The sequence below is a fragment of the Prionailurus viverrinus genome, chromosome C1 (assembly GCF_022837055.1).
Source record: "Prionailurus viverrinus isolate Anna chromosome C1, UM_Priviv_1.0, whole genome shotgun sequence".
In the NCBI taxonomy this organism is placed as follows: Eukaryota; Metazoa; Chordata; class Mammalia; order Carnivora; family Felidae; genus Prionailurus; species Prionailurus viverrinus.
This window is the reverse complement of record NC_062568.1, coordinates 178,557,474-178,582,314: the sequence shown is the minus strand read 5'-3', so window position 1 is coordinate 178,582,314 and position 24,841 is coordinate 178,557,474. Positions and strand designations below refer to the sequence as shown.

Here is a 24,841-nt window from a genome sequence, read left to right as displayed (position 1 = left end):
AGACATAAAAGATAACTGAGGAAATTTTTATAAGGATTTCTACTAGATGATGGTAGAAAATCATTTTTTTAAGTTTATCAGTCTTTTTTTAGTAATCTTTACACCCAACATGGAGCTCAGACTTACAACCACGAGATCAAGAGTCACATGCTCTTCTGCCTGAGCCAGTCAGGCACCCTGATGATAGTAGAAAATTATTATCAATTTTGTTAAGTGTGACAATGACATTAAGATTATATAAGACTTATTTTTGGAAAAACAGGTGAAATAGCATGTCTGTAGTTTCATTAAAATATATCAGAAAAAAATAAATGTAGCAAATTTTACAAAATGTTAATAACATATATGGGAGATGGGTAAATGGGTGTTACTTACATTTTGCTCATAATAACAAAAACAAAAAGGCTTCAGAAACAAAAGATAAACATTTTTTCAATTAAAAAAATCCAGCAAATTAATATAGGTATACCTTATTTTATTGTGCATAAATTACTATGCTTCACAGATAGTGCATTTTTTACAAACTGAAGGTTTATGGCAACCCTGCATTGATTAAGTCTATTGGCACCATTTTGCAACAGCATTTCTTCACTTCTCATCTCTCTCTCATTTTGGTAATTCTTCCACTACAGCAAACTTTTCATTATTATCGTACTTGTTATGGTGATCTGTGATGTTACTAATTATCTGGGGATGTCACAAACTGCACCATATAAGATGGAGAACTGAAATGATGAATATTGTGAGTGTTCTAACTGCCCCATCAACCAGCTTTTCCCTCTTCTCTCTCCTTCTCCTAGGGCTTCCCTAGTCCCTGAGACACAATCTTGAAGTTAGGCCAGTTAATTTTTAGTTTCAAGTCTTATTACTTAAGCAACACATTTCAGGAGCACCTGGGTGGCCCAGTCAGTTAAGTGTCTGACTTCAGTCCAGGTCACAATCTCATGGTTTGTGAGTTGGAGCCTAGCAGGCATCGGACGCTGTGCTGATAATGCACAGCCTGCCTGGGATTCTCTCTCCCTCTCTGCCCCTCCCCTACTTGTGCATTCTCAATCTCCTTCTCTCTCTCTGTCTCTCTCTCTCAAAAATATAAAAATAAAAAGAAACACATTCCATAAGGCTACAGCTGCTATAGGAAATGATTCCTTTGATGAATCTGGACAAAATAAACTGAAAATCTCCTGGAAAGGATTCACCATTCTAGATTCCATTAAGAACATTTGCTATTCATGGGAAGAAGTCAAAATAGCAACAGTAAATAAGAGTTTGGAAGAAACTGATTCCAATCCTTACACATGACTTTCTCAGGTTCAAGACATCAATGGAGGAAGTAACTGCAGATGGGGTGGAAATAGGAAAAAAATTAGAAGTGGAGCCCAAAGATGTGACTCAACTATTACAATCTCATGATAAAACTTGCTTTTTATGGGTGAGCAAATAAAGTATTTTCTTGGGGTGGAATCTACTCCTGAAGATGCTGTGAAGATTGTTGAAATGAAAACAAAGGCTTTAGAACATCACATAAACTTAGGTGATAAAGCAGCTACAGGGTTTGAGAAGACTGACTCCAGTTTGGAAAGAAGTTCTCCTGTGGGTAAAATGCTATCAAACAGCGTCACATGCTACAGAGGAATCATTCCTGGAAGTAACAGAAATATCAATGTGGCAAACTTCACATTCTTGTCTTATTTTAAGACATTGCTACAGCTGCCTCAACCTTCAGTAACCACTATGCTGATCAGGGAGCAGCCATCAACATCCAGACATGACTCTCCACCAGCAAAAAGATTATGACTCACTGAAAGGTGAGATGATGGTTAGCATTTTTAAGCAATACAGTACTGACCCTCAAACAACACATGTTTGAACTACATGGGTCCACTTATAAATGAGTTTTTGAGGGGCGCCTGGGTGGCTCAGTCGGTTAAGCATCCGACTTCGGCTCAGGTCATGATCTCACGGTCCGTGAGTTCGAGCCCCACGTTGGGCTCTGTGCTGACAGCTCAGAGCCTGAAGCCTGTTTCAGTCTGTGTCTCCCTCTCTCTCTGACACTCCCCCGTTCATGCTCTGTCTCTCCCTGTCTCAAAAATAAATGAAATGTTAAAAAAAAACATAAATGAGTTTTTGATAAATATAGTACAGTACTATAAATATATTTTCCCAAGACTTTCTTAATAACATTTTCATTTCAAAACAAAACAAAACAAAACAAAAAAAACCAAATTCTTTTCTCTAGCTTACTTTATTGTAAGAATACAATACATAATATATATACAAAATACGTTAATCAACTGTCTTTTTGGTAAGACTTCCATGGGGCACTTGGGTGGGTCAGTCAGTTAAGCGTCTGACTTGGACTCAGATCATGATCTCATGGTTCGTGGGTTCAAGCCCCACGCTGGGCTCTGTGCTGACATCTCAGAGCCTGGAGCCTGCTTCAGATTCTGTGTCTCCCTCTCTGTCTGTTCCTCCCCTGCTAACACTCTGTCTCTGTCTCTCAAAAATGAATAAATGTTTAAAAATTTTTAAAAAGTGGCACCTGGGTGGCTCAGTCAGTTAAGCGTCCAACTTCAGCTCAGGCTGATTAATAAATAAACAGCAAAAATTTTTAATAAAAAAAAAAAAGACTTCCAGTCAACAGCAGGCTATTAGTAGTTAAGTTATATGTGAATTTTTTACCATACCGGGGGTCAACACCCCAACCCCTGTGTTGTTCAGGGTACACTGTATTTTTTAACTAAGGTGTATATATATTTTTTGATATAATGCTACTGTATACATAACAGACTACAGTATAGTATAAACATAAATTTTATATGTACTGAGAACCAAAAATTTCATTTGGCCCATTTTAATGTGTTGGTATGGAACTAAATCTGCAATATCTCCAAGGCTATGCCTGTACAGCAAAGAGATCACAAACATCAACACTAGAAATGGAAAAACCAGCTGCTTTTATGTTGTGTGAATGAGTACTTATTGCTTGGAATAAAATTTCTAAAAAAGCAACACACATATATTCAAAAACTGTTATATCTCAAACAGTTTAGATGGAATAGCAGAGGATATACCATGGTGAACTGTGCTAGATAATTCAAAAAGGACCTAGTGATGGCGAAGATACTGAAATTGAAAAAGCATGTAAAGGCTTAAAATTTCATGAAATGAGAGCAGGAAAAAAGAGATTTTTCTAAAATATTATTATATTTTTAACATATATGGAGGGGGCACCTGGGTGACTCAGCCTGTTAAGCGACAGACTTCAGCTCAGGTCATGATCTCATAGTTCATGAGTTTGAGTCCTGCACAGGACTCTCTGCTGTCTGTGCAAGGAGCCTGCTTCTGATCCTGTCTCCCTCTCTCTGTGCCCGTCCCCCATGTGCATGTGCACTCTCTCTCAAAAATAAACACTTAATAATTAATTAATTAAATATATGTGTGTGACTAAAATAAACAAAATAAATTTTTAAAATTTTGAATCCGGAGCACCCAGGTGGCTCAGTTGGTTAAGTGTCCAACTTTGGCTCGGGCCATGATCTCTTGGTCCATGAGTTCAAGCCCCACATCCAGTCAGCTCAGAGCCTGGAACCTGCTTCAGATTCTGTGTCTCCTGTCTCTGCCCCTCCCCCACTCACACTCTATCTCTCAAAAATAAAAAAATTTTTTTTTAATTTTTTTATTCCAATTTAGTAGCTTAATGATCTTGGGCATGTTACTTAAATTCTGCCCTTATCTATAATATGGAAACATTAACTATATCTCATTGAGTTATTATGAGAGTTAAATGAGAACATACTAGGGGCACCTAGGTGGCTCAGTCAGTCAGGTGTCTGACTTCGGCTCAGGTCATGATCTCACGGCTGTGAGTTCAAGCCCCGCATCAGGCTCTGTGCAGGCAGCTCAGAGCCTGGAGCCTGCTTCAGATTCTGTGTCTCCCTCTCTCTCTGTCCCTCCCCTGCTCATGCTCTGTCTCTCTCTCCTTCAAAAATAAATAAACATTAAATGAGAACATACTAAGGAGTTAAAGAATAAAAATGCATATATGAAGTACTGGGCAAAGTGCCTGTCACACAGTAAGAATTTACTAAAAATGAATTCCCTTTCCTCTCCCTTCCCTGCTCCACCCTTAATCCTAGTTTTGAATGCTGCAAGAATGCAACAAATTAAGACTTTTTTTTCTTCTTTATGATAGCTTTTCAGTTACCAAGTCTTCCCCAGGGAAAATATACACAAGTCTTTCAGGTTTCCTATAGAACAGTGCATCAAGATCTCCCTGGTTACCTTCTTTATAGTTTAGCCTTGATTGCCCTCCAAACAGTGAAAGGTCTGCTAAAACACAATAGTAAAAAATGTACACAATATTAAATATAAAATCTAACTAGGACAAAATTGAATAGGACTATTATTTCCCATAATCTAGATATTAAAAACATGGCTTCTGATGTTCTAAATACACTAAATGTATCTTCAACTTTGTATGCTGGAACATGAAACTTCACACAAGGTAAACTGATATTATTAGACCCCAATCAAATAAGCTGAAATGCTAAAGTACTAGGAGGATGTGTGAGTTTCCAGGATAATACCTCTTCTGATAAATGTTCCTATTTTATTTTAAGAAGACCTAAACATGACCACTTAGATCATCAGACAAACAACTCATCTGTTCTGATAAAGTAAGTCAGAAGCCCATTCAGAGACTGTAGCCTATTGCAGAGCCCATTGCAGAGAGCTATCAAGAAAGCAATCAAGAGGAAAGAGGAAGTTAGTTCTGGGGTTAGGGTAGACTATTCTATAGTTTACATTGCAAAGGTTAAAGGAGGAATCTGATAAAAGGGAAAATAAAATTAATAACATGAAGTACTATCAAAAAATATTCACCAAAAAAATATTTTTATTCAATTTTGTTTTTCTCAAATGTATTATTTCCACTAAAAGGAATATTTTATAGCCATTAAAAATGACAGTTAAAACAAGTACACAAAGATATATGTACAAGAATAATAACTTACATGTTGTCATTATCAGTAACAGAAAAAAAACAGATAATCCAAATGTCCATCAATAGGGATAGGTTAAAAAAATTATAGCATATCCATATAATTTAATAGTCATTAAAAGAATGAGATCAATTTTATACATACTAACATGGAAAGATGTCTAAGTTTCACTGTTAAGTAACAATAGCAAGTTGCAAAATAGAATAAATAGTGGGATCTTGTTTTTATTTTTTGGTATAATAGTGAACATTGTATCTTCTTATCTATAAAATAGAGATAAATATTAACTATATCTCCCTGAGTTTTTAAGAGAATTAAATGAGTATATGCCTAGAAAACAATTTAGAGGAATATATACACTAAACTGTCATCTTGGTGGAAGAAGTGATTATAAGAGACACTCAATTCTTTATGGAATACATTCTTTATAGTTGTTTCTTGCAATGATCATGCATTACTTTTGTTTAAAAAATGAAGTTAAGGGGCGCCTGGGTGGCGCAGTCGGTTAAGCGTCCGACTTCAGCCAGGTCACGATCTCGCGGTCCGAGCCCCGCGTCAGGCTCTGGGCTGATGGCTCAGAGCCTGGAGCCTGTTTCCAATTCTGTGTCTCCCTCTCTCTCTGCCCCTCCCCCGTTCATGCTCTGTCTCTCTCTGTCCCAAAAATAAATAAACGTTGAAAAAAAAAATTTTTTTAAATGAAGTTAAAAAGGTAGATCTATACTTTCATCCCTCCTACAACAGTAGCTTAGACCACATGAGACAAAATTTATGATATATGTGAAATGGGAAGAGGGAAAGGCAAAGAATGTAAAAATTGAATAATCGGTGATTATAATTATATAAAATTATGCACTGGAAAAAATAAGGGAATAATACCAAGTGATAATGTTATTTTGGGGTAAAAAGATTATGACTTGTTCTTTACTCTTATTCTAAACCTTCTATAATGGTATATAGCTTCTATAATTATAAAACAAAGCATCAATTTGACATAATAAATGTGGCAAAGTTCACATAATTTTAAATCAATCTATATGAACTTGAATCTCTTAAAACATTTAATTATGAATGTATATAAATACAACTACAAAGGATGTAGTCATTAAACTGAATTCATATTAATTGTAGCATATTACCTGGCATTTCTTTAACTTTCTGATAGGGGTTTGCTTCCTTGAAATATTTTTTCTGATTTAAGTTTAGGAAAAAATTTCAATTGCAGTTTAAAATGTATTCTCTGGGGGTGCCTGGGTGGCTCAGTCAGTTAAGTATCTGACTCTTGGTTTTGGCTCAGGTCATGACCTCAGAGTTTGTGAGTTTGAGCCCCGCATCGGGTTCTGTGCTGTCAGCACGGAGCCTGCTTGAGATCTCTGTCTCCCCCCCTCTCCCTGCCTCTCCCACGCTCTCTCTGCCTCTCTCAAAAATAAACATTTAAAAATAAAATAAAATGTATTCTCTGGTATAATTATGGTGCTTTAAGAGGGCTTTCAATATGATTTCCTTAAATTTGCTATGAAGCCCCAACATGACCAGAACTTTATCATGCCAGAGGAATTATCTGGTCTTAAGAATCCAAAGGAAACAGCATACAACTATTTAAAAATGTATTTTCTGGGGCACCTGGGTGGCTCAGTGGGTTAAGTGTCTGACTTTTGGTTTCAGCTCACGTCATGATCTCGTGGTTCATGGGATCAAGCCCCACATTGGGCCCTGCGCTGATGGCTCGGAGCCTGGTTGGGATTCTCTCTCTCTCCTCTCTCCCTCTGCCCCTCCCCCCCACTTGCTCACCCTCTCTCTCTAAACATTTAAAAAATTAAAAATAAAAAAAAAGTATTTTCTCACAATGCCTTTTCTCAAGGGTCTTTATCAAATACACACGTAAGTTTCCTTTCAAATAAAGGGTCATTTTCAGGCCAAAATTTCACTCCTGTGAAATATTTCTATTACTTCACAGGCATGAAAGATTTCAACATTATTTCAGACTAGCCAGAAGGAAGCACACTACAACCTGTAACAGGTCACATAACATGACAATCTTCAGTGACATTTGTTGCATCCATAATTCCTTAGTCTGGCTTTCAAATACTATGCTCTACTAAAACGGGCCTAATCATATCCACCTTAACCCACCTTTCAAGCCTACCCTTCCCTTCCTATTTCAGCTGAAGTGATATTCACCTCATTCTAACTGGTTGTACTCAATTAATGTCTTCCTGTCTCTACTCTTGCACCTCTTCCAATCTATTCTCCAAGGGGAGTAAACTTTTGAGAATTCTTCATGTGTGATACAAAGGCTCTTTCTTATTTTCCGCTACCCTCATCTCCAGCCTCATCTATCTCTATCCCTTTACCCACAGACACGATCTATTCCAGACATAGAGAACAATTTGTAGAGCCCTGCTCTTACTTCAATGCCTGTACAGGTAATATTCTTTCTCCCTGTTATGTTCTTCATGACCTCTTCAAACGACTCTCTCAATAATCACCACACGTGGGAAGTGTCCTCTGACCCCTCAATCTCCTTTTTTTGTGCTTTGATAATGCCTTGCACAAATCTTTGCTATTACAGTAATTACACAGTATTTTAATTGTTGTTTATCTATCTCTTTTACTGGACTATGAGCTCCGTGAGGGCTTAGACTCAAACTTACTCACCTCCAAATGAATTGTGGCATACAAATTTCAATACTACTATATGAATCAAAATTTACAGTGGAGGAAAAAAATAGGCCATTGAGACTCCATATTTTTTAAAAAAAGTTTTAATGTTTATTTATTTATTTTGAGAGAGAGAGAGAGAGAGAGAATGCACGCGTGAGCAGCGGAGGGCAGGGAGAGAGGATGAGAGAGAATCCCAAGACGACTCTATGCTGACAGTGCAAAGTCTGACGCAGGGCTCAATCTCACGAACCGTGAGATCATGACCTGAGCTGAAATCAAGAGTTAGATGCTTAACCAACTGAGCCACCCAGGCGCTCCAAGATTCCATACTTTCTATGTAAAAGCATATTCATTCTTTTATTCATTCAATCAACAAATATTTATTTAGTACCTACTAGGAGCCAAGCACTATGCCAAGCTCTAGAGAGTTGGTGATGATAATACAGACACAAACACAAGAAGAATTCTGAGAGAATACAGTCCAAACTGTTAACACTGGCTATTAACTGTTTGAATCTACGAAGGATTTGAATAATTTCTATCTTTTCCTTTAAAATTACCTCTATTTCCCCATTCTTCCTTAATGAAAATGCATTAATTTTATAAACACACATACACACAAATATATGTGTGAGATATCCTCACAAATTACAAATTCCTACAAATCAGTAGGAATATAATACCCAAAGTAAACAATGTATAAATTTGTGTATCAGAGCTAATATGAAAGCAAAACAATTTTTTAGAACTTTTAGTCAGATTCTAATTATAGATTTCAAATATAAAGAATAAACTGGGGCACCTGGGTGGCTCAGTTGGTTAAGCATCCAACTTCAGCACAGGTCGTGATCTCTCGGTTCACAAGTTGGAGCCCTGCATTAGGCTCTGTGCTGACAGCTCAGAGCCTGGAGCCTGCTTTGGATTCTGGGTCTCCCTCTCTCTCTCTGCCGCTCCTCCCCCCTTTGTTCTCTCTCTCTCTCAAAAATAAATAAAACATTAATAAAATTAAAAAAAAAACAAGAATGGGGTGTCTGGGTGGCTCAGTTGGGTAAGCATCCGACTTCAGCACAGGTCACAATCTCTCGGTTCACGAGTTGGAGGCCCGAGTTGGGCTCTGTGCTGACAGCTCAGAGACTAGAACCTGCTTCAGATTCTGTGTCTTCCTCTCTCTCTGCCCCTCCCCCACTCATTGAGCTCTGCCTCTCTCTGTCTCTCAAAAATAAACAAAAACATTTAAAAATTTTTTTAAAAAGAACAAAACTAATGTATGCCAAAATACTTCTGGATTTCCACAGTATCTACGTTTGAAAAAGATCCCATGTAGGGGCGCCTGGGTGGCTCAGTCGGTTAAGCGTCCGACTTCGGCTCAGGTCATGATCTCACGGTCCGTGAGTTCGAGCCCCGCATCGGGCTCTGTGCTGACAGGTCAGAGCCTGGAGCCTGCTTCGGATTCTGTGTCTCCCTCTCTCTCTGACCCTCTCCCATTCATGCTCTGTCTCTCTCTGTCTCAAAAATAAATAAGCATTAAAAAAAATTAAAAAAAAAAAAAAGAAAAAGATCCCATGTAAATTGCCCAAGAAAAACACTGACCACAACATCAATACCACGAGTTTTTCCACATTGCAGAAAGAAAATTATGTCAATGTATTCCACTTAATGCAGAAGAGATGACAGCCTCCATACAATTTATTCAGAAGTCAAATTAATAAATAACAACACCATATTTCATCTGTATAATGATTTACAGTTTATAGTTCACAAAGCACTTTGACCTTCACAATAATTCTGTTTTCTTGTTCCCACTGGATAGATTAAAAAATGAAGGATTAAAATGGAGGCCTTTCTAAATAGGACTCAAAATCCAAAAGCCATAAAAGAAAAGATTAAGAAATTTGTCTACATAAAAAAAAAGAAAAAAATTTGCCTAAATAAAAATCTAAAAGTTCTGCATGGGAATAAAATAAAAGAAGACAGATGACAAATACCAAAATGGGAACACATACCACAGGAAAACAAACTATCATATATACATGAATTATATAAAGTATATGTGTGTGATGTGTATAAAAATAGAGAGAGACCTAGAAATCAACAGAAAAGAGGCCTATGACAACAGAAAAATAAGAATTTAAACAGGTAGTTTATAGAAAATGAAATATGAATAATTAAAACAATATAAATAGATGCTTAACTGTTACCACAACTTTTTTAAAACTTAAAACTAGGTACCATTTTTCTCTATCAGATTGGCAAAAACTCAACTTTGATAATAGCAAAGCATAATATTAACAACACTGACCCTAGAGCCAGAGTGCATAGTTTGAATTTCTGCCACAATAGCTGTATGATTTGGGCAAGTCACTTAAATTCTCTGTTTCTCAATTTATTCACCTGAAAAACAGAGATAATAATAGTATCTATCTCAAAGGGATGTTAGTAAGATTAAAGGAAGTAATAAGTATAAAGCACTTCAGATATTGCCTGGCACGTAGTAACCACCTTATAAGAATTAGCTATGATACAGCTAATGTTGGTGAGTGATCAAGCAAGCTTGATATACCTCAAGCAATGTATCTTAGAACAACCTCTAAGGAAAGCAATTTGGCAGTATTTCATATTTATAAATGCAAATATCCTTTGACTTAGAAATCCCACTTTCTTCCAATTTATTCTATAACTACCCTTAAACACATGTAAAATGACATATGTTCAAGGGGCTTCCTTACAGAATTGCTTACAATATAGGAAACCTGGAAGTAATACAAATGTCCAACAATAAGGAACTAGTTAAATAAATTATGATAGAGCCACTCAATGGAATACTATGCAGGTGATATTTTAAAAAAGAAAGAAAGAGGGGCACCTGGGTGGCTCAGTGGGTTGAGTACCCGGCTTCGGCTCAGGTCATGATCTCACAGTTTGTGGGTTTGAGCCCTGCATTGGGCTCTGTGCTAACAGCTCGGAGCCTGGAGCCTGCTTGGGATTCTGTGTCTCCCCCTCTCTCTGCCCCTCCCCCGTTCATGCTCTACCTCTCTCTCTGTCAAAAATAAATAAACATTAAAAAAAAATAATTAGATGGGGCGCCTGGGTGGTGCAGTCGGTTAAGCGTCCAACTTCAGCCAGGTCACGATCTCGCGGTCCGTGAGTTCGAGCCCCGCGTTGGGCTCTGGGCTGATGGCTCAGAGCCTGGAGCCTGCTTCCGATTCTGTGCCTCCCTCTCTCTCTGCCCCTCCCCCGTTCATGCTGTGTCTCTCTCTGTCTCAAAAATAAATAGAACGTTAAAAAAAAAAATAATAATAATAATAATTAGAAAAAAGAAAGAAAGAGGGGCACCTGGCTGGCTCGGTGGAACATGTGACACTTGATCTTGTGGTTGAGTTCGAGCCCCACATTAGGTGTAGAGATTACTTAAAAAAATTTTTTATTTTATCTTTAAAAAAAAAAACAAGAAAAGAAAGCAGAAGCTTTTTACATACTGATCTAAAAAGGTCTCCAAGATATAGTATGTGAAAAAGCAGTATGGGGGGGCAGGGAGTACAGATGAATGGGGAACCATGTGCTAACTTTTACATTAAAAATGGGAAAAATAGGGACGCCTGGCTGGCTCAGTCAGTGGAGTGTGGGACTCCTGATCTCAAGGTTGTGAGTTTGAGCCCCATGTTGCACGCAAAGCTTACTTTAAAAAAAAAAGCTGAGGGCGCCTGGGTGGCTCAGTCAGTTAAGCATCCAACTTCTACTTAGGTCATGATATCGCAGTTAGCGAGTTCGGGCTCTGTGTTGGGCTCTGTGCTGACAGCTCAGAGCCTGGAGCCTGCTTCAGATTCTGTGTCTCCCTCTCTCTCTGCCCCTCCCCCACTCTCACTCTATCTCTTGCTCTCTCTGAAAAATAAACATTAAAAAAAATTGTTTAGGGGCACCTGGGTGGCTCAGTTGGTTAAGTGCCCGACTTCAGCTCAGGTCATGATATCACGGTTCATGGGTTTGAGCCCCATGTCAGAGGCTCTGTGCTGACAGCTTGGACCCTGGAGCCTGCTTTGGATTCTGTGTCTCCCTCTCTCTCTGGCCCTCCCCTGCTCACGCTCTCTCTCTCTCTCTCTCAAAAATAAAGAAACATTAAAAAAAATTTTTTTTAATAAATAAAAAAAATTATTTACCTGGGAAAAATAAGATTTTATATTCATATTTATATGCATTTGCCTGAAGAAAGTCTAAAAGAGTATAAAGAAACTAGTAGGGGCATCTAGCTGCCTCAATCAGTAGAGCATGCAACTCCTAATCTCAGGGTCCTGAGTTCAAGCCCCATATTAGGCATGGAGCCTAGTTAAACAAACTAGTAAAAGTAGTTGGGAGGAGGCATGGAACTGGGTGCATGGGGGATAGGCACAGGAGTGAAACTTTCACTGTTTATATTAATTATATAAATATGCAAACATTTATTTAATCATGGAATGTATTATGTGTTCATAGATTAATTTTTTAATTTTTTTTTATTTTTTTTAACGTTTATTCATTTTTGAGACAGAGAGAGACAGAGCATGAATGGGGGAAGGTCAGAGAGAGAAGGAGACACAGAATCCAAAACAGGCTCCAGGCTCCGAGCTGTCAGCACAGAGCCCGACACGGGGCTCGAACCCATGGACTGCGAGATCATGACCTGAGCCGAAGTCGGACACCCAACCAAATGAACCACCCAGGCGCCCCCATAGATTAATTTTTTAAATGTTTGTTTATTTTAAGAGAGAGAGAGAGCAGGGAAAGGGCAGAGAGAGAGAATCCCAAGCAGGCTCCGTGCTATCAGTGCAGAGCCCATGCTGGGCTCAATCCTACGAACTGTGAGATCATGATCTGAGCCAAAATCAAGAGTTGGAAGTTTAACCGACTGAGCCACCCAGGTGCCCCAAAAGATTAATTTTTTTTTTTTTGGAAAACCTGAATCTCACAGAGGATAAGAAATTTGCCTACAATCATATAGCTAATAATAAAAGGTTGATTACATTGTTTTTCCTTATACCATACTGCCTTTCTGAAATTTTCAGGAATGGAAGACTTTAAAATGATCACAAATAGGGACGCCTGGGTGGCTCAATCAGTTGAGCATCCATCTCTTGATTTCAGCTCAGGTCATGATCTCGTGGTTCGTGAGTTTAAGCCCTGCATTGATCCCTGCTTGGGCTTCGGTCTTCCTGTCTTGTCCCCTCCCCCTGATTACTCTCTATTGCTCTGTCAAGATAAAAATATGGGCACCTGGGTGGCTCAGTTGGTTAAGCATCCAACTTCGGCTCAGGTCATGATGTCAGAGTTCGTGAGTTCAAGCCCCATGTGAGGCTCTGTGCTAACAGCTCAGAGCCTGGAGCCTGCTTCAGATTCTGTGCCTCCTCTCTCTCTGCCCCTCCCCCGCTCACAGTCTGTCTGTCTCTCTCAAAAATAAACATTAAAAAAAAATTTTAACAAACAATAAATAAAAATAAACTTAAAAAATGTATCACAAAAAGTTTTTTTAAAAATTTTAAAAGGGAAAAAAAATTTTTTAAGGGGCACCTGCCTGGCTCAGTCAGTGGAGCATGTGACTCTTGATCTCGGGTCAGGAGTTCAAGCCCACGTTGGGCCTAGAGCTTACTTATAAAAAAAATTACCACAATGGGAATGCAAGCTGGTGCAGCCACTCTGGAATACAGTATGGAGGTTCCTCAAAAATTAAAAATAGAACTACTCTACGACCCAGCACTTGCACTACTAGGCATTTATCCACGGGATACAGGTGTGCTGTTTCGAAGGGACACATGCACCCCCATGTTCATAGCAGCACTATCAACAATAGCCAAAGTATGGAAAGAGCCCAAATGTCTATCAGTGGATGAATAGATAAAGAAAATGTGGCACATATATACAATGGAGTATTACTCGGCAAACAAAAAGAATGAAATCTTGCCATTTGCAACTATGTGGATGGAACTAGAGGGTATTATGCTAAGCAAAATTAGTCAGAGAAAGACAAATATCATATGACTTCACTCATATGAGGACTTTAAGACACAGAATAGATGAACACAAGGGAAGGGAAACAAAAATAATATAAAAACAGGGAGGGGGACAAAACATAAGAGACTCTTAAATATGGAGAACAAACAGAGGGTTACTGGAGGGGTTGTGGGAGGGGGGATGGGCTAAATGGGTAAGGGGCATTAAGGAATCTACTCCTGAAATCATTGTTGCACTGTCTGCTAACTAATTTGGATATAAATTAAAAAATTAAATTAAATAAAAAAAATTATCACAAGTAGGCTTTTCTCTGAAATAACCACCTACTCTGAGTGCTCAGCAAAAATAATACTAGTGACACCACACTGAAGTAATTAATCTCTGTATGATGACTTGGAAAATAGCATAATACCCATTGTTGGTCCAAAACATTCACCATCACCCACACTATACATTGTAATAATTGGGCTTCATTTACTGGAAGGAGATGAAATTCTTATAAAAGCCCTTATCACAGGTTTCAAATTCCAACACAACATTCATTTTGCAGAACAATGAAGGGTACGGCACTAAGAATATATCTATAAACACTTTCACATAGGGGGAAAAAACAGTAAAGCAAGTCGGCTTTCTACTATAAGTAAGCCAAGGAATGAGTACATGTAAATATGTAATTTTCTTTTTACAAATAACATAAGCACAAAATGTTATTGGGGATCCTGGGGTGGAGAGTCCCTAGCCTAGCCTGCCCATACTTTTATTCTTATTTTTTTTAATGTTTATGCATTTTTGAGAGAGCAAGCATGACCGGGGTAGGGGCAGAGAGAGGACAGTGGATTCAAAGCAGGTTCTGTGGTCACAGCAGCAAGCCCGACATGGGGCTTGCACACATGAACCGTGAGATCATGACCTTTGCCAAAGTCAAACGCTCAACCAACTGAGCTACCCAGGTGCCCCCATACATACACTTTTAAACAGAATTAAACAGGCCCACCATATGCTAAATCTCAAAGGATTTGTGTTTTAGACCATCCCAAATACATATCGGTATAAGAGAATACATCAAATATCCAGGGCAGTAAGTATCAAGGATCTCAACAGTAATTCACAAACATCTGTATCACCTAGTACTACTTCTAACAAGTAACCAAGAACCTCCAACTCGATCCTCAGTCTCTCAGTTCTGACCAGCCCCACCTACAGACCCCAACATCTCCTGTGTTCCATTCCCTGCTATCATCCCGGGCAACTATGACATCCATACTAATGACATGTCCAACATACTTCACAGCCCCATAACCTCCCACTACTTCAAAGCCTATACTTCCACTAGCTTCAACAGCACTATGACAGTTACACCCTGGTTGGTTTGTTTGTTTGTTTGTTTGTTTAACCTTGAAATATTGAACTCTCAGCTTTCCCATTCTGTATTTCTTAAAGAACCAGATCTTCAACTATATTTCTCATTGTCTGCTTATTCTTCAAGCTTTTACTTATAATCCCAACTTGGACTCTCAGATTCCATCACATCTCCCACACTATTACTAGCAGTATAAAGTTACTCTCCATTTTATCTTTCTTTTTTGTATATTCCAATTCTAGATCAACTCAACCATCTTTTTTGCTCTCCTGCTTTTAGGCTTCTGGAGAAGTATAAAATCCATGCTACTAGGCCCTATTACAAATACATTATTTCTAACTTTTACTGGGCCCTCAATGTGATCAGCAATGTTCTTTTTTTTTTTTTTTTAATCCTTAATCTATTCTTCTTTCATTTCCTATTGAAGATTTCCATGGCCCTAATATTTACCATAGTTCCTTCAGTCTCCAGAAATAATTGACTTCTCTACAGATAACTAATCTCATCAAGAAAATAAGGCCACCTGGAGTGCCTGGGTGGCTCAGTCGGTTGAGCATCCGACTTCAGCTCAGGTCATGATCTCACAGTTTGTGGGTTTGAGCCCCGCATCGGGCTCTGTGCTGACAGCTTGCTCAGAGCCTGCAGCCTGCTTCAGATTCTGTGTCTCCTTCTCTCTCTCTGCCCCTCCCCCGCTCATTCTCTGTATCTCTCTCTCAAAAATAAATGTTAAAAAATTAAAAAAAAAAAAAGAAGGCCATCTGTCAAACTCCCTCATCTTTTCCTTCTACCACATCATTATCCATCTTGACTTGTATTATTGTCAAGGAATAAAACCCAACTGATTTCTTAGGTAAATTTTCCACTCAATCTACAAAATTCTTTCACTCATGCTAAAAAGAAAAACACACATGTACCATAGTGGAAAGAATACAGGTTTCAGAGATAGATAGATTTTGTTCAAATTCTTGCCTATAGCCTTCCCAATTGTAAAAGAAGGATACTGATACCTAAACCACAAGGCTGTTGTGATCTATAAAGCATCTTTATGGCATCTGGCAGAATATATTCTCTCTTTCTTTTAAAAAGATTTTATCTCTAAGCAATTTCTACACCCAACGTGGGGCTCGATCTCACCACCCCAAGATCAAGAGTCGCATGCTCCAGCAACTGAGACAGCCAGGCACCCCTAAGTATATTCTCATCTCAATAAAGATGTTTCACTACTATCATTTCTTTCACAACCACACTTGTTGAAAGAGTAATTTTACTCACTGCCTCCCATTTATTCCTCAATCCATTATGATCTGACTACTGCTATCATTGCCACCACTGCACTATCTGAAGCGTCTTTCAGAGGAAACAAGAGATCTCCTAATTGCTAAATTCAGTGGTTTCTTTCTAATCCTCATTCTGCTTGACTTCTGCAGCACCTGACAGTGATGGTCACCCCCTCCCATCCTGAAACCCTTCTTCCTTTGGTTTCTATTATAATGCCATTCTGTTCCAGTTCTTTTTTTTTCTTTCTTTCTTTTTGGTGGGGGGGGGGGACAGAGAGAGACAGAGCATGAAGTGGGGAGGGGCAGAGAGAGAGGGAGACACAGAATTGGAAACAGGCTCCAGGCTCTGAGGCATCAGCCCAGAGCCTGACGCGGGGCTCGAACTCACGGACCGCAAGATCATGACCTGGCTGAAGTCGGACGCTTAACCGACTGCGCCACCCAGGCGCCCCTCTGTTCCAGTTCTTATCCCATTCCTTTAACCTATCTTGGTGTCTATTGCCCTTCAAATAATGATGTTCCTTCTGGTCCACAGCCCTTTTCTTCTATTCTTTCAGTATTACCATCCCATGTCAAGTCTTCAAATATCCCTGTTATATTCTCTGTTGACCCTCAAATTTATGTATTCAGTTCCAACCTTTCTCCCAATTTTCAGACCCCGCAGTATTACCTGAAAAACACCTCAAATTAAGCATGTCCAAAGGGAACATTATCTTCCCTCAAAATTGCTTATGTTCCATCCCTATTACAATTAACACGACCAACACATCCCACCAATGAAGTCAGAAACTTCCCTCTCAACTCTGGAAACATCATGGAATTGAAACCTCCTGGAACTGCATGCCATTGTCTTCATTTTCCTACCACTATCCCAGTTCATCCCCTCTGACCTAGAGTAGCACACTGGTTTCCTGCCTACCTAGGTTTGTTTTATCTACCTCCACACTGTCTTCACTTTCATTTCTTCCTCCACATTTTCACCAGAGATAATCAATCATACCAAATTCCTGCCTACAGAACTTTCAGTGGCCCCCCATACCTACAGAACAAAGTCCAAATTCTTCAGCAAGGTTTTCTCAGAGTTATAAACGGAAAGGTTTTAGATCAGACAAACATGGTTTTCAAAAACAAAAACAAAACAAACAAAACCATGGGTTTCATTTCTAGCTGAATCTAAATACTGGCTTAGTCCAGAGTCTTCCAAGTGAAAGATAAAAGGCAGAGAAGGGAGAACGAGGGATGACAGGAGAAAAGAAGGAGACAGTAGTGTCTGAGGTGGGGGACGGAGTATTTTCGAGTTTAGAAATGGAAAGTTTCCAGGGAAGAGTATTTGAGGGAAGTTTTGAGGGAAGTAAAGTGACGGAGACCAGATCTCTGAGGGAGGAGGGATTACAGAGACGAGGGAAGCTCTCAGTGTGGAGTTGGAGGTCTCTGAAACAGGAGTTCTCCGAGAAAATGAAGGATTCTTGAGTCTGTGAAATGAGAAAAGTTCCTGAGAGGAGTCAAGGACCAGGTCCCCGATACGAAGGAACTTCTAATGGGTTCCTGGCCTCTGAGGCAAGAAGGCGGGGGTCGGGATAGGGGTTGTCCCGCGACCCTGAGGGAAGTGAAAAGGGAAGGGGAAGGGGCGAGAAGTGTCCCCAGCCGCTCAGAGGAAGACCTTGGGAAGCGAAGGGGTCCTGTCGGTGTTGAGAGACCCGAGCGCCAATGCTCCGGAACCGCGGCGGTGTAGCAGCAGCGCGCGCGGGCCGGGGTGCCCCGAGTTTGTGCCCTATGCGCTCTCTCGGCGTTACCTGAGGCGGGACTGAGCAGCCAGAGGGGTGCCTGCGCGGGCGGGAGGCGGAGGCAGCAGCAAAGTGGGAGCATAGTAGCCCTCACAGCTTGGAGACGGCAGAGGCTCTTAGCCTGCGGAGGCGGTGGGGGTCCCTCGCGCAGAAGCCGGAGACTCGGCGGAGCTAACGGCGGCGAAGGACAAGGAGGCTACTGCCATGGCCCCGCAGTCGGGACCGTTCCCCCCGTCTGTTTGACGGGGCCAGGAGAATGATCCCAACGGCGAGCCAGAAAGGGCAGCTGAAAGCTCCGCTTGAGCTCCGCGACCGCGAGCCACTGAAAAGCCTGCCCAAGTAGGCTGGAGGACTGGGGGCGGGGCCTCGGCGGCCACGCCCCTCTTCTCAAGCCTCCCAGCAGCCAATCAATCGTCGATCCTTGATAAACCAGCTAGTGGAATTGCCCAATTAGCGTTAGGAATGCCACGTGGTATGAGGGTGGACTCAATAGGCGTCCGGGAAAGCCAATCAACAGCCCTAGGCGCCAACTCCGGAGGACGAAGAGAACCAATAGAAAGTAAGAGGAGGTTAAAAACAGAAGAGGCAGTGTGCTGGAAAGGCGGAATCAGGGAGGAGGGAATACACCTGGGGGAAACTCAAGTCCCTGGAACCTCCAGAGGGCGGGACAGTAAATACGAGAGGGAACAATTAAAATGCCAAACATATAAAAGATTGGTAATTAATAAAACTAACAGAAAATGTGTTCGACTGGCGCGGCTTTGCAGTTGGTGAAGGAATAGCTGAGTAAGGACTCTCTGAATAAGAAAAAGCCATTTGAACGTAGAGTCCTGCAGGATCTCGGTATACTGTAGGGGAGAAATTGATACATAAACTATTATTATTAGCTACTTGAGATAGTAAAAGCAATGAGTTGGGTTCAAACGCTGAAGCAACAATTAATCTAGACTAAGAATTGATTCGGTGAAGCCTTCTTGGAAGAGAGAACGCTTGAGTTGGCTTGAAAACTGAAGATTTTGAAAGAGCTGGGTAGGGAATAAGAATTCTATTCAACTGTTCACCATGCACATATTTCCTTCCTCATGCTTTCCATATGCCTGGACTTCAGGTGCTCATAATCTCACGCCTGAGCAGATTGGAACAGAGTTTCCAGGGCTAGAGCAGGCAAAGAAACACCAGAGTATGGGCCTTCCTGCACCAATATTTCCTTGGATTAGAGACCTCCTTTCAGACATCTTTAGACTTGCCTCCTACTGGAAGAGTCTTGACAGATAAGTGGGATTTGAATAGTTGGAGTATAGGTGGTGTGCATTCCTAGTGGCAATAAAATTTAAGAAAGATGTGTGTATGATTTCACTCATATGTGGAATCTAAAAAACAACAAATGAATAAACAAACAACAGAACCAGACCTATAAATACAGAGAACAAACTGATGGTTTGGACAGGGAACAAAATGGGTGAAGGGGAGTGGGAGATAGAGGCTTTCAGTTTTAGAATGAATAAGTCACGAGAATAAAAAGCACAGCACAAGGAATATAGTCAAAGGTATTGTAATAGTATTGTATGGTGACAGATGATAGCTATACTTGTGACCATACCATAATGTATAAATTTGTCCAATCACTATGTTGTACATCTGAAACTAATGTAACATTGTGTGTCAACTACAGTTAAATAAAAAGTTTTAAAAAGATGTGTGATAGGAGATAAGAATGGAAGTTAAATGTGGATTGAGCTTAAATGCCAAATTTGTCCTTTTTTATGCTGTGAGAGTTGTCAAAGGTTCTCGAGCAGAGTAGTCTCAACAGGACACTGGTTTAGTTAGATTAATAGGTAGCTCACAGTATCTCCAAAAGGAGAAAAGAAATCACCCAGCCCTGTACCCTTGGCTCAAAGCCTTTTCTGTATCATTCTTTTGGCAACACATGATGTGCTGCCACCTGGTGACAGTTCAAATACCATTGTTCCCCACTGCTATTTAATTTTTGTTGTTAGAGCCCTGGCACCTTTTAAACCTGTCTCCCACAAAGCCTGATGCAAAGTATTTGATAAATAGGTACAGCACTGGTAGCAAGTATCATTGAATAATGCCATCATACCATATGTATCACATGCCCAGTGAAAGATGTAAAAGAGAGGGGTTACTTGTACCTTCAGTAGGAAGATGAGCCTTGATGGCAAGTTTTTAGGTTTTTGAACAACTTCTGTTTGACCCAAGTCTGATCTCTCCCATTCCACTGTCAGAAATTTCCTTTATAGTGAGGGGAAAGAACCAAGGATCGCCTTATAGTTATTTGGGTGTCAAAGGCCCACTCTTCATTATCTGTCTCCTAGTTAGGCCAGGGCCTTGAATGCATCGTATAACCTGCCCTACTGATCTCAGCCCTTTATTATGCTTTTATTTCAGAATTGTCTCCTCTTCCCAGCTAGATGGAGCTAAGAGCTGGGAACTTTATAAGCCCACTGCACATCTTAACTCAGGGCAAATACATACCAGGGCTGGTATGTATTATGCTCAATAAATATCAACTGGGTGGATGAATGGCATTATCTTTTGTCTATATTTAGCTGTGGAAGAGACCTCATGAGTCCTTAGTGGGATGCTGCTGCTTCTAAGGAAATCTTGGACTGCATGCTCTAGAATACAAAATCCAAGTAAGAAGCAAGTAAAACTGCCCTTAGCCTACATAGAAAGATCTACTTTCCAGAGAGCAAGCTTGTGATGGAAGGATTAGAACTAATAACCACAAGGCATATTTTTAAATATAACAAGAAATATAGAGTACATCACCCCTAGTGATTCGATTAATATTAAATCATGAAATTTGTTTCATCTAATAAATATATACATGTATATTTACTAGGCCACAATGTAAACTGTATTTCTTACCGGAGGTCACGTCAAAAAATTTTAAAGCCACTGGATTAGAGGCAGAGACTGAAAGAAAGGAGACCAGGAGACTGTTGCAGAAATGCAAGCAGGGCTGGGCTACTGAGGATGAGGAAATGTGGAGGGACTAGAGTAAGCCTTAAGAGGTAGAAGCTAGGGTGAGGAGAGGAAGCCTCCTATTGCTCAGGTCCAGGGCCTATATAAATGTCTTGCCCTCCTCTGCATCCCCACAGCAATACTGGGCTACCTTATTCTACCCACCAGAATGGGAACTCCCATCTCCTTCCAAATTCCACTGAGCAGAGGGCTTGCACTCAGCTATGAGTATCTATGAACTTGGACTTCAGAGAGAGGGATGGCAGAAAGCAGTCCAGTAACAGGAGGAAGAAAGGGTACAGTTGAGTCTATCCCATGTGGGTGCTGATTCACAGAAGACATCAGGAAGAGTTAAAACATTTATTGTAATTATTGCCTGGTGGGCAGGCAGTGACAAGCCTCAGTAAGAGGGCAGATACCAGCTAGATCAAGAAAGGAGGGACATGGGGCCCAGAAACAGGGGCTTGAAGGGGAAGGTGAGCAAAGCTACTCTTACAAGTTCTTACAGGTCACTCAGGAACATTGTGGGGCCCTTAAAGAATATGTTCTCCTGCTCAAGGCTCTGGGCCTAAAGCTGAAAGCTGCTGGGCTCCAGGTTAGAAAGTGTGCTCTTCTGGAGATCTAAGGGGATAAAAAGGGAAAAGAAAACAAACCATCAGCAAGCACTATGATACACACAGAACTAGGCCCTAGGCCTGTCTGATGGGGAGGAACATATAAGCCTGACCTGGGATAAGTAACGACAGAATGATGGATTCACTAAAAAAGAGGCAGAGACTCCATTCTACCCAGTGCCAAATAATCAGGCAGCTGACACACACGCACCATTCAGATTCACCCTCCCCCAGACCTGGGATCCCTGCCCTTACTCCCACCTAGTTTCCCAGCTACTGTTGCTGTCTGGAAGACTGACTTCAGAGGTAGATGAAGAAAGAGACATGGTGAAGGTGGCAGCCAGGGACAACTTAGATTGGAGGATGTGAATGGAGGTCCTGGAAAGGGGAACAGAATCAGAAGCAGAGAAGGAGACAGTGGGTCAAGAGGACCCTTCCACCATAGAACTGTTCTCCTTCGTGAGGCCAGGACCCCGGTCTCCTCTCCCTTTATCCTTCAAACATATAAAGATACCTCAGTGACCCTGTATCAAGTAAAGAATGCCCAGTACTGCCTTTACAGGCTGTAACCCAGATACCATACCACCCCTACCAGCCCATGTCAAATCTAGGATAGCTGAACTTTGGTCCCCAATGCCTGGCCTCTGAGACATATCCCTTCCACTGCCACAAGCATCCACACCCCCTGACCTGAGGAGGTTGTACTCCTGCCGGGCATCCTGGACCTCTGTCCTGGCAGCCTCCAGGGTGTGACCCTTGACCTCCCTGCCACTTTGCAGCTGCTCCAACGTCTGCCAGACCATGGGCCCAGGTAGGACCAGGTAGGTACATTCCTCTCCCTCTCCAGGAGGAATCCCCCTCCCCACCATTGGCATCTTCAGCACACATGGAACCCTCATGTGGGCAATGACAGTCTCTCAACCTGGAGAAGAGGGCTTGGGAAGAAAAGCTTTGGAGGGAGGTAGAGTCAGCACAGGGAAGAGAGAAAGAGATAGGGGTGGGAAAGGGTATGCTGGCCTGCCTGCACAACAGAAAAGACAGAAAGGAAGGAGCCTTCATAGGGAGATATGAAGAAATAGGTCTGATCCTGGTCCTACCTTCCAGCTGTGGGCCTGAGCTTGCCCCCCTTCAGCCATCTGTTTCAGCAGCAGCTCCTGGTGCTGGCCTTCAATGAGAGAAAAATGTAAGAGAGCTGTTCTCCAACTTCTTTCTTTTCTCCTCCTGGCCTTGTACCCAGCCTGGTGCTGAAAACTGAGACAGAAGCATTCTGGTCTAGCATTCCAAACTGACTGGGGAAACTAGACTCACACCATGGAGGCAAGACAAAACACTTGGCCAGACTTCTGAGCAGCTCAAGAAATCAGAGCTATGGCCACTTACTGGGACAGCAAAAAGGCTTTCCAGAAAAGGGGACAGGTGAACTCATACCCACCCCCAATCTTTTACTCACTCAGCTGGTCCTGCAGCAATTTCAGCTCCTCCTGAAGAATCTCTGATTCCTCCCACAGGAGTTGACACCTGCACAGATGACAGCAGTGTCATTCGAAAGCCAATCAACAAGCCCTGAGGACACTACCAGAGTGCCAAGAATTCAGAGGCCCAAAGAAGGAGAGGTCTTGCCCATCACTTACTCATTCTGCAGCTCTTGGTGAAGGCCACCAGTAGCACTACGTTTTTGTGGTCCTGTTTGTATTTGGGCTTGGGCCTGTTCCTGCACCTGGCTTCGAAGGCCCTGCAGTTCCCTTCTCAGCCCCTCCAGGCATTGATCCAGGAGAAGGACCCTCTGCTCTGGGCTCCCCTGCAGCAACCTTAGTGATGCTGTAGTGGGACAAACTGAGGATCAGTCTTTCTGAGACTTTTACACATAAGCCTACAGATTCCACTTGCAAATCAAGACACAAGTGCACACACAGGAGATATGTAACAAAACTGTGTGCATACATAATGAGCTGTGTGCAGGAAAAAAATAACTGGCCATATACCTTCCAGGGTACAGATCTTATACTTCTGCTGCTCTTGCTCTTCCAGCAGCCCCTGCACAGCCTGTCTTAGTGTCTCAGTCACCTACCCAGGCAAGAAAAGCCACCTGAGCTACTGTGCAAGGGGCATCTCACACAAACACAAACACATACACACCTAGGATTCCACACTTTACCTGAGCCTGGGATTGAAGCTGGGATTGGAGAATAATAACTTCATCCCAGAGAGAAGATGCACCATGGGCCTTACCCCAACTCAGCCTCTCTGGGACAAAAGGAGTCTCTAGAGCCCAAGGCTGTTGAGCATGGACTCCAGACTGAGGAGGCAAGTGATGAGGGGAAATCCAGGTCCCAGCCAAATCTCCTGCTGAGGGAATAAGCAAGGGATGATTGTAAGGCCTAACTTTGGGGAGAAAACAGATGTTTGTTCAGGAAAGAAAACAGTTGGAATTTGGAATAGTGGATGATACAGGCACTGGAAAAAAGCAGATCCTGGAAAAAGAAAAGAACGGGGGCAGAAAAGGGACAATACTCACCCGCTGTGGAGACTCCAAGAGGATACAGCCGCTGCTACAAAAAAAAAAAAAAAAAAAAAAAAAGTTCACAGGCCAATTGGCTCTGAGTGTCCCTAAACCCAAACCTCTAACGGGGGCCCTCAGGTGCCCCCTCACCTTAATCCTGGCCACATTTCCATCGGTAGCATTGAGAAGCACGTCGAGGTGCTCATACCAGCTCAGGCTCCTACTCATAACCTTCCGCAAGGCTCCCTGACGTCTTGTGCCTTTGCTCTTCCAGCCCGGAACACCAGAGACACAGCCCAGTAAGGCCACACTTCAGATAGAAAGTGGGGAGTGGGGATGTAATACTAAAGGTAGGGAGGGATGCAGTTATCAAGCCAAACTGGGACTGGTCAGGAGAGCAGCGCTTGGGGACTCTAGGGGGAAAGCGGGATGCTTTGATACTCAATTATCAGGTGGGAATTGAGAGTGCCGAATCTTGGTCGAAACCTTCCCAGACCCAAGACACAAGTACCATCACTCCGAACCTGTGCCAGCGACTACTGCCCAGTTCAAACCCTCCTGTAGGCCGGGAAAGTCCGACCTCGGACTGGCTGCCGCAGCGCCACGTGGGAAACTGAGTTCGTCTCTCGAGGAAACAACCGGCGATGGAGGCTGTAGAACTACGTTTCCCTGGTAGCG

General features: G+C 41.6%; 2 protein-coding genes across 7 annotated transcripts in view; both read right to left on the bottom strand.

The window, feature by feature from the left end:
• TESK2 (testis associated actin remodelling kinase 2) overlaps positions 1 to 18,397 on the bottom strand; it is a 135,869-nt gene extending 117,472 nt beyond the window's left edge. For both annotated transcript variants that reach the window (XM_047869881.1, XM_047869882.1), the window contains exon 1: positions 18,071 to 18,397. The gene's annotated coding sequence lies outside the window, so the exon portion shown is untranslated. The remainder of the gene's footprint in view (positions 1 to 18,070) is intronic.
• On the bottom strand, positions 1,611 to 24,841 carry CCDC163 (CCDC163 homolog). 5 transcript variants are annotated; one of them, XR_007154630.1, is made up of 11 exons: positions 24,314 to 24,828; positions 24,179 to 24,212; positions 23,819 to 24,009; positions 23,646 to 23,727; positions 23,295 to 23,481; positions 23,114 to 23,181; positions 22,761 to 22,828; positions 21,469 to 21,670; positions 13,759 to 13,766; positions 2,293 to 2,295; positions 1,611 to 1,622 (listed from the first exon to the last, which is right to left on the bottom strand). XR_007154630.1 is itself a non-coding variant. In XM_047869892.1 (9 exons), exons 2-9 carry the CDS (start codon positions 24,389 to 24,391, stop codon positions 21,563 to 21,565), a joined length of 816 nt encoding a protein of 271 aa, XP_047725848.1. In that variant the 5' UTR covers positions 24,392 to 24,473; positions 24,688 to 24,841; the 3' UTR covers positions 21,434 to 21,562. The 5 variants fall into 5 exon arrangements, 2 of the variants coding, with proteins under 2 accessions (XP_047725848.1, XP_047725849.1); XR_007154631.1 differs by lacking the exons at positions 1,611 to 1,622; positions 2,293 to 2,295; positions 13,759 to 13,766 and adding an exon at positions 5,391 to 5,400; XM_047869892.1 differs by lacking the exons at positions 1,611 to 1,622; positions 2,293 to 2,295; positions 13,759 to 13,766 and having other exon boundaries at positions 21,434 to 21,670; positions 24,314 to 24,473; positions 24,688 to 24,841.